The following is a 15,687-nucleotide window of genomic DNA, read 5'->3' on the forward strand; positions in this document are numbered from 1 at the left end:
CGAAATGCAAAATACAGAGAAATATAGAGAAACAAATATTGTTTACAATAACAGATATTGTTATTTCATTTATTTACGATACATAAAATTAATCGTCTCTTTTTTTAATTTATGTAAAATAATATCGTAGTATAAAATAGATATCGCGGTTGCATGTAATCCTTCTTTATTAAGTTCCTATCTGACTATTTTACGCAATAAGGATTCAGTGACACGACGGAAGTAGGATACAGTATGATACGTGATATAGCAATTCTCTTGGGAAAAAAACGTGCAATTCCGCGATAAACGAGACGTAACGCGCCTGTAATTACATAACAGTAGATTCTGTTGACTATTGTAAGTATTATATGATTTATCATACACAAGCGACCGCATCTGAATTGTGCGATGCCAAAAGTGACGCGTCGCAGTTAGATATATGTATACTGGAAATGCTTATTAAGATTTTAGTCTTATTATATGCGCATATATACATATACACAATTGCTACGCGTATTATTATCATATACAAGTATATGTACACAGTAAATGTAAGTATTATTATGCGCGGTAACCGAGTCTGTGAAATGCTATATGAGCAGTACCCCATATATTGATTGTGCATACGCATATTTATATAACATTATTTGACACACATAGATAGATTTACCGAAATACAGATTTCGCATCCCGCAAGAGATGCAGCTTCTATCTGAAAAGAGCAATAAATTTTAAAATATGGCGCGACGGGTTATCTTTCTCGTCTCTTTCGTACATGTATGTCAGATCTTGTTAAACGTTGATAACATTAATTAATTTTAATATAATTACTGAATTATTTTACAATTAATTTATACCGACAGTATTCAGTTTTTAAACAAAAAGAAACTGCGCTTTGAATTAGTTTTGACAATTGAATTCAATATCGATTAGCGATAAAATTTTTCCTAGCGACGAATCGTAACAATTAAGAGAACAAGGAATATACTGCAAAGAATATACTGTATATTCGAATGTATCTGGCAAAAGGAGTTAGAAGACTTGTTAGAAATAGGATATAGACAAGAATAAAAAAAACGGTATCGTGCAACAGAGTAATCTAAAATACTTTCATTGTTCTTTTCCCTCGATGCGTTTTCAGACTAGAAAAAGATATATTAATAGGTATTTTATAATATTTAGAAGATTTATATATGTAAATGAAAGAGTCATGCGTATGTGCCAAGTTCTGCGCTTGGCTATACCCGGTGATGCAAAATTTGTTGAGCTATGCAATTTTCATTTACATTTATTCAAACAGATATAACTACTAGCAGTGTACGTTTATATTTCTGCGCTGAACGCTAAATAAATTATTATTTTTTATGATGTATAACAATTCTTTTCTTTCATTTGCCGGCCTTTTCACAAAATCATTGAAATGTCTATAATATAAGACTTATCTCACAATTTCTTAGCTGTTTCTCAAACAGGTTGCAATATTTTCTTCATGTTACGTTTTATTAAATTACATATATTTGAAATAAATCTACTTTGATGAAATGTATGTAAATTTCAAGTCTTATAATTGGAAATATTATCCAGCTATATCTCGCACGCTAAATATATCCTGCTTGGAAATGTGCTTCAGTGCGACATGATCGCTAAAGATGATTTCTGGCAATTATACACCTCCTGACTCATCTCTCGCGACTTACGTAAGCGCGTATGGCGATTCGCGGTTAATCGGTTAACGACACATGATGAATCTCATCGCGGTGCAAATATAGAAAGTCAGCACGTCGCGATTTCTACTCCACTTCTAATAATATCAATCATCGATTTCTTCTCCATACTCGAGCCAAAATAAGGACACTCATGTCATGCGAGCCGTAATTACGAGCCCGATTTGGATATCATCGTGTCACGATCGTCGAACGCGACGGACGCATAGATTTCGAAAGAACGTATATGGTACGCTTCCTTATTCGAATTTAGTGCGATGCGATGATTACGAGGACTCTCTACGATATCGGGGACATGTGGGGGTAAAAATAAAGAGCCTGATACGAGCAACCGACGAGCTCGGACCAGTTTGACGCGGCTGCCACATCGTGAATCGGCGTCAGACTCGCTCGATCGTAAAAGGGTAACGGCTAATTTTTTATTCATGACACCTGACACTGCGTCGCCCGCGACGTATTTTTCCATCGTTGAATTATTTCTCAACTCACAAGCGATTCGCTTCACGAAGGCATTCGGTTACACACATCTGGAGATGCATGTCGAGCTAAACATTCTGGGTCGTCGTAAATATGAAATGAAATGCAGCTCGCGAATCGCGGAAAATATACGTTCCTGAAGGAGATGCGAGTCCGGAAATATTATGCTAATCCGAAACTCTTGCTAGCAACTACTTGCCTACTTGAGTATTCACAGTATATGGGACGTAGATTTAAAAATATTACCGTTTCTAATATTAATATACACATACACATATAAACTTTGAAACTCTTACAGCTGATTTAATGCCAAGTATTCGATTTTATAATAAACGTGATCGATGGCTTTTGATGAGTGAAAAGAATATTAAAAAAATGATCAAAATGACGCTATATATGACGCAAATGACTATGTATGACGCTTCACGTTGCACACGTTGCATGCATCTGTATATCTATATATATGTGTGTCCGTCGAGTCTGCTCGCACTCGATCGTAAACAAATTTCTTGCGGGGCATTGATCCATCCTTGAAATGCATCAAATGCAGCCACTGGTCAGTCTTCATCGACCGCGTTTAGCAAACAAACTCGTAGGAAGAATGAAAATTATGAGAATGTTTATCTAAGAATTTTGACAAATTTAAAGATAATTAATATTTATTTAGAGTCATGTATAAAAAATATAGTTTCGCTTATTCTGATCACGAAAATACATAATTTATATTTTATTTGTTATTTATTTTTTCATATTAATTATATTAACAAATTTTTAACATTTTTATGCAAAACACAATCTTATTAAAATTTAAAAATTTATGTAAAAGAATAATAAATAAAATACCTGAGATATGTATTACTCATTGAAGTGTCATAGTATTAAAAATAGAATTTAAACCGAGTAAATATCTAATTTCTAACAGTGATTTTAAAATTAGTCTTGTGCTTATTACTTTATAACAGTACGTGTTTATAACTTATTTAATTAAATCACACTGGTTCATGAAATCAAACATATATTTTTTTCAAATTATTTAATTTATCTTCAAATAATAAGAATAAAATTTCTATTATGATATAAATATTGTTTTATGATATATTATAATATGTTTTGTAATTTGTATTTTACTTATGGTATAATGAATATAATAATTAGTCTTATCTTTACAAAATAGAATCCAAATATTATTACATGAGTATTAAAGCTATTTTTAGCATAAAGTTATTTTTAAAAAATGCTTAAATTCCAGAAAGAATTTTAAAGCCTTTTCAACCTTTAATAAGTAAAATGTCACTCTAAAGATTAATTACAAAGTTATGACATTTCGCAAAATGACATTTTCTTCTCGAAGTTTAATTTAACTTTCTCTTTATACGCTGAATTTCAATCTTTCTCGCTAATCTCGGGTAATAATCTCAATACAAAGTAAATATGAATACAATTTCGTTTAAAAACGCCCACGCATCATCCACGCGTTTGTACACGCACCTGTGCACGAATAACGAAAACAACATAAGCGGGTATTCGTGACACGTCCCACGTGGCGGAATTCCTGTACCCTACCCTATAGATCCCGCGGGATTTATTTTCGGATTGGTATGACGCCACCGCGCGCGTTTATAGCAGTGCCGCGCCGCACAGCCCCAGATCCGCTTCTCTCACTGTGTCGATTTCTCAGTGAGGTTCACGGCTGCCTTTCGCACGAGTCACGCGGCGATTAATACACACCCATCGATCGAACGATCGAAATCGAACGTGTCGAACGCACGCAAGAAGCAACGACCGCGAGTCTATCGATCACGCGAGTTCCAGACGAACGAACGAATGAATTCAGTTACGAAGCAAGTTATGAAAAATTATTCATCTACGATTAAATTAAAGAATTACTTCTTCTCTCTCTTTTGAGTGATTTATATTTGAAATTTTTCGAAAATGTGCACGCAAGTGTTTTAATATTAGAATATTGAAAAATTGAGTCTGCGATTTTCATTGACATTCGCGATTTATTAATTTAATAAATATTTGATCGCGATAAAATACACAACGCGCTCTATTATTGAAAATAATGAAAGTGAATTAAATTTATTTGCTTATGTATAATATAAATACAAAATGAATATTTCGCTAAAATTTGATCGCGAGTACTTCGTTATGTAAATATACATCGGTTGCGTACATCAAGACATACATAATTACTGCCGCCAAATTACCACGTAATTAGCAACACACAGATACAGAGCATGTACACACACCATCACATATGCACGCGTGTGACATCATTTCGCGAGTGTAGCGGTCTGTTTTTGCAAATTACGCGATGTGATGGAACGCGAGGAAGATGAATCTTCCAGGAATCTGCTCGCAACATGAGACGTGACGCGAAACCGTGTGTATGTGTATATGTGCCTCCCCTTCCTGCGAAGAAAGAAAGTCGAGTCTTCATCGCTGCGAATTTGATAGACTGCCAAGTCCACGGGAAGTCGCGTTACATAAGCGATGTAACGCGCGCGAACTTGGACTGCGCGTTCGCCAACACGAACAAATCGACAACCCGTCGTCTCGCAATCGTGCCTGCGCTCGTCGTCGTCGACCATACATATGATAGCGCGACAAATTCAACGAGTCGAATGCCACGACGCGCGAGCGCATACTCTAAGTACGCAGCCACTATTCGCGGGAGCTTGGAAAACGGGACTGCAGTTTTAACTCGGAGGTTATAGCCAAGTGAACGACGACTTTAAATCATGCGACTGGTCGCTTCATTCGCGGATCAGTATCTTGCATTTCGAACGACGATCGTAAGATGTGTCTTCGATATTCTTCTGTGATCGCAGAGCACGCAAATTTTATTTTTGTCAATCATAGTGTGCATTAATTATACGTATTTCTTGTTTAGAATGTAGAATTTTTTATTTCGCTTCGTCGAGGGAATAAAAATTCATCGCGACGAATATAGTGATGTGAATAAGCTTCGCTTGGAAACACAACCGTGGATCTTCCACGAAATTCATAAAATTCATCGAGAGAAGGCAGGACCCGTTAAGAACTCCAGACGACAAACTCGTTTGGAACGAGGAATTAATCGAGACGATCAAGCGGGCGAGCGAGTGGGTAAGTTTTTCCGGCAGATTACTCGAGCGAGAACGAACGAATAAACGAGAGAGAAAGAACCGGGACCATGAAGAACGCCCATCCCATCGTCAGGGCGACGACTTCCAGTCCGGTTGGTCAGGATTCCACGGGCCTCGGCAGCGAATCGGCGGAGCCGATCATCCGACTGAAGCTGCAGAAACCGCTCCACTGGGAGTGGGAGCTCACGACGTCCGCCGACGCGCTGCCTGTCATCCAGCTATTGGATAAGGATGGCCGGCTGCTGGTGGAAACCACCGGCCGAACGGCACAGCGGGCCAGAGGTTCCTTCAAGAAAGGCCTAAAAACTCACGAACAATTTCCAATCGACGAGTCGTGTGCCAACTCGACGAGCAAAGAGCAAACGTCCTCCTCCTTGTCGATATCTTCCACTATCACGACGCCGCGTCAGGTTAATCGAAATATCGACGGTTTCAGCAGCAAATTTGGCACGTGCGGCTTCGCCCCGAGAAAGTCCCGAAGTGACGTCAATATTAAAGAAAGACGAAGCAAGAAGAGGCACTTGTCCACCTCAGAAGACTCGACGATGAAGACGAAGGTCGAAGGAAACATAGAAGGAGCAGTGACAGGAAATAAGAAATACTCCGCCGGAGATTACCTTCGACAGCAGATCATGAACGATCTACGTATGCGTAATACGATCGGGAGAACTCCGGAGGAAATAGCCAAGGACAGGTGTAAAAAAGTTAAAGCGTATCTAAGAAGCCAGAGCGAGACTCTATTGAGCTTGGTTCGCGAGGAAGAATACGACGGGGAGGAAACGAAAGATACTAGAATCGAATTCAGCGAGAAGAGTCCCGGAAGTCGTAGCTCGAGCAAAGGCAACATACTCGACCCTGAAGAGAGGAATTCGAATAGAGAAAACAAAAAGGTGAAACCGTATCTGCGAACTCGAAGTGCCGTAATTCCAATGCAGGATTCGGCGAAGCATAATTTCAAACTGAACGAGGGGGATAGAACCGTTCGCAAGATAAAAGACGACATGAACGAGGAGGAGCTGACAAAGATCAGAACATTCTTACGCGAAAAGATACAGCGGCGAATGAATATGGAACAGGCGCGTTCGAGATCGGCCGTTAATGCCGACATTCCGGAAAGCATCGAGAACGTTAGAATAAAAAAAAGATACTCGGACTATAATTACGAGAACGATCGGAAAAACTACAGAACGCGAAAGGTGCGTAGTGAGACGAGCATCCTGCGATTCGATCCCGAAATGCTCGAAAAAGAGAAGCTGAAGTTCGAGAAGCAACTGGAAAGGGAGAAATCGACAAATTGCAGGGGATTGTCGGGAGATTCCCAACTTCAAAAACAACCGCGTAATTATCGACGATCGAGAAGCGAAGTCTTGGTCGAAGCTCTGGAACTGGTCAATCGACCGAAGTCGCGGGTCAAGAGGGAATCGTCGAGTTTGGAACGAAGGAAATTCTACTGTAAAATCAAGAGCGACATTCTCTTGGGGCAAGAGGAGGCGGAGGTGATGCCGATGGTCAGCGCTGAGAACCTCGCAAATTCTCCCAGACGTATAAAAAGCCAAGAAAATGTGGAGAGATCTTGGCGGGAATATAAAGAGCGGAAAAAAAGCGAGAAATATCGCCGAGAATCGGAGAGAGAATTGCCCGAGGAGGACTTCATGAGTAAACCGAGATGGAAGGATCTGCAACGCGATCTCTGCTCCTCGCGCAACTGCAAGATTTGCCAAAACTTGAGAAACTGCGTGAATCCACTTCACGAGAAATCTCATCAAGAGAGCGAAGAATTGTCGATGGATAAAAAAACGGCGAAATTTCCCGAAGACGAGACTTCGACAAACAACAGCAGACCTGGTACCAGTCTGCAGGAGAATTACTTGCTCCCCGAAAAGAAGAATAAGAACAGTTGTCGATCGCCGATCATCCCAGAGATTCAAGTAAACAATCGCGATAATAATATCGACAGCGTGTCTGCATTGAACGTCAATTCTCCAAACTTTGCGTACGACACAAATCTTTCGAAAAATGCCTTCAAGAATTATCAAGAGTTATACGCACACTCGAATGTGAAGAAAAGCGACACCTTCAAGATCGTCGACGGAAGCGAGGAGCTGAAGGAACACGCGAATGGCTCTGACATGAAAATAAATGACGGCAACGACTCCGACAGTGATTTCGGCTATCTGAACGGCGAAGGTTCGCTAGCGAACAAATCGAACGAGGATATCACCAAGGACTACTTTAAGAGAGTTTACGAACTGTTGAAGAAACGACAGGAGGAGATGAGGAAATCGGTGACTGAAACCAGCGAGTTTCCAGGCCACGAGGATTCTTCATCTTCGAACTATATCGAAGAAATACAAAGAAAGAGGCATCGGCGTAAGAAAAAGGACAAAAATTCGCAAGGTAAGATAATATGTATAAAATTTTAACGATTTTTCCTTTATTAATCGCGCATTAATTATATATGCATAATTAGTCATCAAAAAATAATTTATATCTTTTAAATATATATAAATTATTATAATTTCATCATTTATAACTATTAATTTACTGTCAATTTTTATAACTAACAATTAATTTTATTTGAATAATAATATTATTATTAATGCAAATGTAATAAATGTAACACATGATAACACAATCCCTTCGAATATAGTTGATGCGAATAATATTCATATAATTAATAATTTACGCAAACACATATTATGTGTATAAATTATAAGTTAATATTTTATAATACTATTAGTTTTTGTTCTTAAGAACTCGATAATATATTTAAGCGAAAAATTTGATAAAAAAATCTTTTTTCAGAGTTAAAATTAAAAAAAAAGTAGAGGCTAGAAGTAGAACTCGCGAGGAAAGCTTTAGAGGGAAATACCACTTGGCAAATACTAAAACTCTGACAAAACAGTAATTGCAAGAGATGCCTGAGAACTTTAATTTACATTGTCTGCGATGTACGTAACTCTTTCTCCACACGGTAGTATTCGTACCTGATATCGCCCCTGTGCCTCTTGTTAATGTGAAAAGTTCCATGGTGGAAGCTCGCTTCCATTGCATCTACTCGTATTTAAACGATGCGATTCGTATTTCGCCGTGTTTTAAAAATATTTTATATCTAAGCATAACAGAAGTTATTTTATCAAGTTAGATGGCACATTATTTGAACAATTATAATATATATATTCTCTTGTGCAATAAAATTAAGTATATGAAATATACAGGGCGTTTCTTAATAAGTTCGAAAAATTTTAGGAGATGATTCTTTGTTAAAATTAAGAGGAGTTTTTCATATAAACATATACTCCTACATCCCTCCCTGTGGAGTTACACTCCTCCAAAAATGGGGATAAAAATTAGATTTTTATTTTTTTCTCAAATTTGGAACAAGTTAAAGAAATGAAATTAGGTGAATGTTTTCTATTAATAAAAAGGTTATTATTTATTAATATTGTTTCCAGCCTCTCGTATTGTTATAAGGAGATGCAACCCCTATTCAATTTTTTCTTAGAACTTTTTAATGTTTATATACACATATACATACACACACTATTGTAGTGTAATAAATAAGAATTTAATAGACATTATACAAGATTCATGCGGTATTTATGAAATGGCAAACGTAGTGGAGCGGAAAGTAGCGATACAAGCGATCGTTGGCGTTAATTGTCACGTGCGGATGCACACAGTGCTATAGGACCACTCATTTGACATAGTTTGCGGCGCGATCTATACATTTGATAGCCTGGCAGACGGATGTACGCGAATGTTTTCCGCGTTATTCTTCCCGCCATTATTTTCTCCCGCTGTAGGCTCTATTATTCGAACAGCAGATGTTTCGTTCGAAATGCCACTTTATTCGAGTATAGTTTAATATTCCGCGAGGACAAGTGTAATTGTCTGGAAACAGTTGTCGTTCCCAATCTGTCTTATTTCGCCACAGAACCGTCCATTCAGGTCGAGCACGCATTAAATTTCGGTACGAGAAACCAATATCGCGTAACAGTTCCACGCGGGGTATTTCAATTTTTCACAGTGCACCTGTACAATGAAATATATCTATATTGAGGTTGGATAAAAAAAATATTTTTTTTTTCAGTTTCCACAGCGGACGATTTTTTCTTCTTAATTCTCTATGGAAATAGAATAATCTTAAAAAAATTACTTTCTTCAATAAAAGTAATGAAATGGAGATCAATTTTTATTTTTCTGATTTTTATTTTATTTTTCACTCTTTTACATTTTTAAAAGTAGTTTTTGAAATTTGCGTTTTTGAATTAAATGCAGCGAGCGTACAATGTTAAATTAAATGAAACCATGGAGAATTAACTTTTTGGAGAGAAATATTTTTAAATCAGATATGTCCAAATGTGTCTCGAGCGTATATAATCAACTGTGCCGTTTTAATCTATGGTGTAAGAAATATTGATAAAAAATCAGTCACCAAGATACAAGTCAGCTGGCAATGAAAAGGCCAATGTTCGAGTTAGAGATAGAGTACTCTTAGAGATAGAGTATTAAAGAAAATGGCGAGATAAAGAAAGGGCGTCCAGGATGTAATAAAAAAGATTGCTACCTTGAAATGGAATTGAGCAGGTCACGTTGTCAGAATGATTGATGGAAGATAGACCAAGAAAATACTAGAATGGAGATTTCCCCGATAACATGAATTTATCACGAATAAAAGACGACCTTTAACAAGGTAGACAGATGATTTAAAGCAAACAAACTGAATGCAGGTAACATAAAATATAGTGGAGATTTCACGAGAAGTCTATGTCCAACAATGTACTCAATGAGCTGATTGATAATGATAATAGAGAATTAAGAAAAAAAATCGCATACATAAGAAGCGAAAAATATTTAAATTTTAAAGTGTGGAAGAGATTTTTTCCTTTCTTAAATAAATATTGCCTTATTTGTTTATCTAAAGTATATCTCGATGAGAAAGTTTTATTATATATTATGCATTTTAGCATGACAAAGTAATGTTTATGCTCCAGTAGAGTTGGAAATAATGGAAAGATGTTTTGAAAGACGACAACTCGGTGAACTTATATTTATAAAAGTTATTTTAAAAAGTATACCATATTTTATATTTCTTTCGTCAAAATGTAATTCAAAGCAATCGAACGAGAAAGCTCGGCAATGATAATACAATTCCATGATCTTTAAGATAACTTTTGTGCATCAAGCGTAATTGAACTTTGATGCAACAGAGCTTAGTCTTGTATCGTCTACGAATTTCATCGAACTTTGTCGTTTCCCTTATTAAAGGGTCAACTACAACTAAGGACTCTGAAACTCGTTACGTTGTTCTCGTCGCGCGAACAAGTCTTTAATGTAGTATCTCATCACTAATACGAAGAAATTATAATAAATTCTTATACTAAAAATAAAAAAAATGTAAAATATTTAAAATGTAAAGGGAGTAAAAATTACTTCGTAATATTCGAGATAGAATAATATTCCAATCGAAGTTCTGATCTTTGAATCATATAAAAATTTTACATGTTATTATAGACGCGTGCGATTATTTTATGTTACTTAAAATTATTTTTACTTGACGCTTCATTTTAAAAAAAGGCGCCAACACATATTGATTATATTTATATACTTCGATAACGAGAACTCGTCTTGGTGCGTGAAGAGGGACAATAAACGTTCCGAAATTTTAATTGCATATGGCATAATTCAAACGTGTACCTTACCAGCGAGACATCAGCGAATTAAAAGGAATTAAATTCTAAAAATTTGTCACAGTAATTACTTTGTTTCATGGAAGAACGCGATTATAGAGAAGAATATATAAATTTCCGAAATTTCGGACCGTCAGAGAAAGCTCTCGGATTATCACATTTGAAAAAAGGACATCAGAAGATAGACGAAGAGCAAAAGAATTTCATAACAAGGATAGATAATTCTGCAGGTCCAATGATACTAAAGACTTGGGTTGAGCGAGCTATCGTACAAGATGCTCAACATCTTCTCATAATTATATTCACCTTTTTCGCTAATCTCGCAATTTGGTCTTGCACGACGATTTATTAACTTAATATTCAATAGAGAAGCAAGAGTTCATTCAGGAAGAGAAATATGTAGTCTTTATCTTGATGCTGTTTATGCTCTAATAGAACTGCAAATATAATGAAAAGTTGTTTTGAAAAATGACAACCCAGTGAATTTATTCTTATAAAATTATTTTCTGAAAAGCACGCGAGAAAATATCGTTATCTTTAATTATATATAAAGAGCCATTCTTTTATAATTCCCTCTTTTGAGTCATCATTCGATTCTTCCCTTGACTTTCTTCATTATATATTGCAAATTCAGTAAATAACACAACAAATACATAGCGTTCTTGTATATGTATGACAAACATCGTGTATACGCGGCAATGGACAAGGATGCTTTTGCAGTTTAACTGATCAAAGGGCGCCAGCGAACGGTAGAGATGCTCGTTAGGCTCTCCTTATCGTACGAAAGGCTCTTTGACGTGATCGTACAAGCATACGAAAGGAAGGGATGAATTCTTCCTTGCTTCCGTTTTTACTAATATTATCTTCGATAATTGCCAAATGATATATTGTCGATGTAACGGAGGCAATTAAAATTAATCTCGAGTTTGGCGCAGAACCCATTGACATGTGCGAAAATATTTTATTGTATGTGCGTGTGTGTTCGACAATATAAAGAGAGCGCGATTTATTGCTTACGACGCCACTAGCCAATTGTTCTTTTGCCAACGTCAAACATGACGCTGTTTCGCATCTAGCAACAAGTCCGTCGATATTCAGACATTTGCTTTGCCATGCGTAGTTTCGAACATTTTGAACCAAGGCCAACGACGCAAAGGATATATCTTTTGTGTCACTCGATATAAAATGATTATTTTCTCGCTCGCGTTGAATGGAATTTTTTTTCAAATCTGATCGTCCAATAACGAGAAAATAATTACTATCGGCAAACTTGACGAAAATATTAAAACGCTCACAATATAACATTTCTATGATTGAAATTAAGTGTCCGATAAGTTAACTGAGAGGAGAAATTTGCGAATGATAATGTTTAATTCGCCATTAAACTTATTATTATTCGATTATTCTACACTCTCTCATATTTTTCTTTCATCTTTAGTTGTTTGAATAACTTTATGATATATTGATTTTGTGTCTGAACAATAATCTTTAACAATAATTTTCTTTTTGCGAAAATTTTATTATTTTAATTCGTGAAAATATATTTTTTAATTAATTAATTTTTTTATTATTATTTATTTAGATTAATACTAATTAAATTCTTGATTCATAATACATATTTTTTGATACAGTGTATATTAAATTGCACATTTTTTTTGCGAGAAGGGAAAATGCTTCATGTACATCCCCGTTGATCGATCTGACAAGATAGTGTTAGACTCCCTAGCTGTGGTGCAAGGCTGGGTTTATCAACTAAAAATTCTTCTCTTATAGATTCTCCCTCACCCTCCCTTCTTACTCCCTCCCAAGTTATACCATCCTTATTCAACCTTCCTCCTTATTAACTGCATACCTGTCAAGTACATTTGGATTAGCTGCTTAGAGTCATGAAACGAACATTTTTTGACTCGAGATGGCGACGGTCGGAGATCGCGAAAACGTAATCCAATATGCGCGAAAATCTAGGCAAAAGATGATAAAGATTTTTGCGGGTATATTTGATGAAGGTAAAGAGATTGCAACGTCGGCAACTGCACCGGATGCATTTTCGCAATGGGGCAACAGCGTGATGCTAATTTTGTTAGCTAAAAACCCGTCACAGAGAAAACCGGTACCTTCCGGTACAGGCACGTGTCAGTCCCATCGCCGAAAATTATACGGTTGGTCTTTTTCTTTTTTACTCTTTCTCTCTCTCTCTCTCTCTCTCTCTCACGCAATTAACTCTTCGCTGACTTTGGCTATAATTATTTTCGAATCGTCCAACTTAGTAAGTTGCCAAAAGCATCGTCCATTTTCGCTTTAGGCAAGTCATTATAAATATTTCGATGTTCATGAACTTTCGAGGACCATCAGAGCGATTTTTGATATGCAGTTAACGAAGTAATATCGATGAAAGTACCGCGACTAATATGATGATTAAAAATTCTAATAAAATTTCATATATAATTATAAAATATAATATAATTATAATATAAAATTAAAATATTATATAAACAGTTATATATAGTTATATAACATTAAGGGGGGAACCTGGTTTAGAACGCTGAAAATAAGGTAAACTTTGAGAATTTTTTAAGAACCAACAATAAAATCGATCTTTCCAAAACTTTAAGGACAATTTATTACATGTTTGAACAATACAAAAAATATTTTTTATTAAAAAAATAATTATATTTATATTGAGTTTTTTAATGATTATGGTTGTGCCTCGTGACCAAAGTTGCGAATTTGCGAATAAAATTCTCCGAGATGTCCAGGAACTTGGAAGACCCGTTCGCAAATGATCGATCTCGTAAAATGACCGAACTCTCTCACGTACGAATTCGGTATTCGGTCTCACGGTAATCGTCGGTAGTCAGATACTTAAATTGTCTCTATATTGCAAAAACTTATCACTTTGTTTATACATATATTGTACAACTTTATGGATATTATTGTGGTGAGTGTGTATTAAACTCGGAGCTCGGAGCTGTATTAAAATCGGAGCTCGAGGGATAATCGGAGCTCGAGGAGATAAGAGAACGGAGAGGATTCCGGAGTTAAGTGAATTTGACAGCAGCTTGTAATAGGTATGTCGATAATTTGAATATTTTTCATTTACATATATATATATATATATATACACACATAGATACCAATTAATTGACTTCTAATTTGCATATAGCATAATAAGGTCCAAATTACAGCAAATGATGAGCTTCAAATTCTATCTAAAATCATTAGGATGGGAAAAGCAACCATGACCAAGATAGTTTGCAAAGTGAGAATTCAAGATGAGCTACCAGAACCCTTTAAAATAATTAAAGGGGTAAGGCAGGAGGATGACCTGCCCTACTCCTGTTTAATCTAATCCTAAAGAAGGTTGTGAGATAATCGAAGATTAATAATAAAAGTACAATCCTCTTTAAATCAAACTGCCAGACTATATGAATATTATTGCAAAATCAATTGCTGCTTTAAAAAAGAATTCTAGCAATATTAAGAAATAAAACTGAAGAGAAGACAATAAAAAATGAAGATTCTCTAATAAATAATATTAAGAGTAAAAGCGCATAGCAATCATTTGATCAGATTTTTTGGTCAAAACCCGATCAAAACCAACAAAAGACTATAATTTCGAAGTAATTAATAGCTCTAAATACCTCGGAATAAATATTAATAATGAAAATTATATTAGTATAGAAATAAAGCAGAAAATCATGGCAACCTGTAAATGCACGTATGGACTTAACAAACATCGTAACAATAAGAGAAATCATTTCCTCAGGAAAACAAAAACTAAAAAATACAAATAATAAAAAGTATAAGACTCGAAATATAAAATTAAACAAAACAGTTATAATACGAGTCGAGTGTCGATGTTATAACACATTTATTTATAATACAATCAAATAGATATTGAACAAATACAAAGAGAGGATAGCGAACGTTTCGACCCTATTTTTGGGTCATCTTCAGCGCAAATGTGATAATATGATAAAAAATAACAAAAGTGTTTTATATCGGAGTCTGTTACAAAGGCTGTCTAAAGCGATAATAAAAGTCTCGGTATCTCATTATCTTGACGATGCCTACGTAAAAACAAAGAACAAAAAGTAAAATAAGTTAAATAAATAATGTAACTAATATGAACAAAGAAAGAAATAAGTACTAAAATTAAACATGAAACTTACGAGATTGAAAATATTTTAATGTCAATTTTTTAAAAAATGATCTAAATAAATATAAACTAAACATAAAAAAAACAACATTAATAAAATCTCAATTTTAATATACACCTATGAGATATGGATGCTGAGTAAACGTTCTTATGCATTTCTAAAAAAAAGATGCTTTTCTAAATATTTTCGAGCAGTCAACATTGCCGAACAATCAACATTACCGAAAATATAACAATGAGCTATATTAATTATATAATTGTGTCATAGCCCATAAGGGATTGTTTCACCAATGATAAAATAATAAAAATAATTAAATATTATAAAGAAACAATTTATGTCACTATCATTAATGCAGAACATATTTAAATTGATGAATTACTAGCGTAAATTGGAATCGCGTGTACACGATTAGCACAAGTGCTGTGTTCGATCGCCTCGTGTCTCGGATCTTCAGAAACATTTCCGGAAACGAGTGTGCGTGATCCCGCGTAACCGCCCGTTTGTTCCACCATCCGTAAAA

The 15,687-nt window shown here is 35.5% G+C and overlaps 1 protein-coding gene across 1 annotated transcript in view; it reads left to right on the forward strand.

The window, feature by feature from the left end:
• Positions 1-3,813: 3,813 nt before the first annotated feature.
• LOC145976235 (uncharacterized) overlaps positions 3,814-15,687 on the forward strand; it is a 126,820-nt gene continuing 114,946 nt past the window's right edge. Inside the window, exon 1 of the mRNA XM_083107295.1 lies at positions 3,814-7,711. Within this exon, the coding sequence (XP_082963421.1) occupies positions 5,362-7,711 (2,350 nt within the window). The 5' untranslated portion in view covers positions 3,814-5,361. The remainder of the gene's footprint in view (positions 7,712-15,687) is intronic.

Source organism: Camponotus vicinus, unplaced genomic scaffold, assembly GCF_025532165.1.
Source record: "Camponotus vicinus isolate PSW18456_S1 unplaced genomic scaffold, iyCamVici1.0 SCAF_8, whole genome shotgun sequence".
Lineage (NCBI taxonomy): Eukaryota > Metazoa > Arthropoda > Insecta > Hymenoptera > Formicidae > Camponotus > Camponotus vicinus.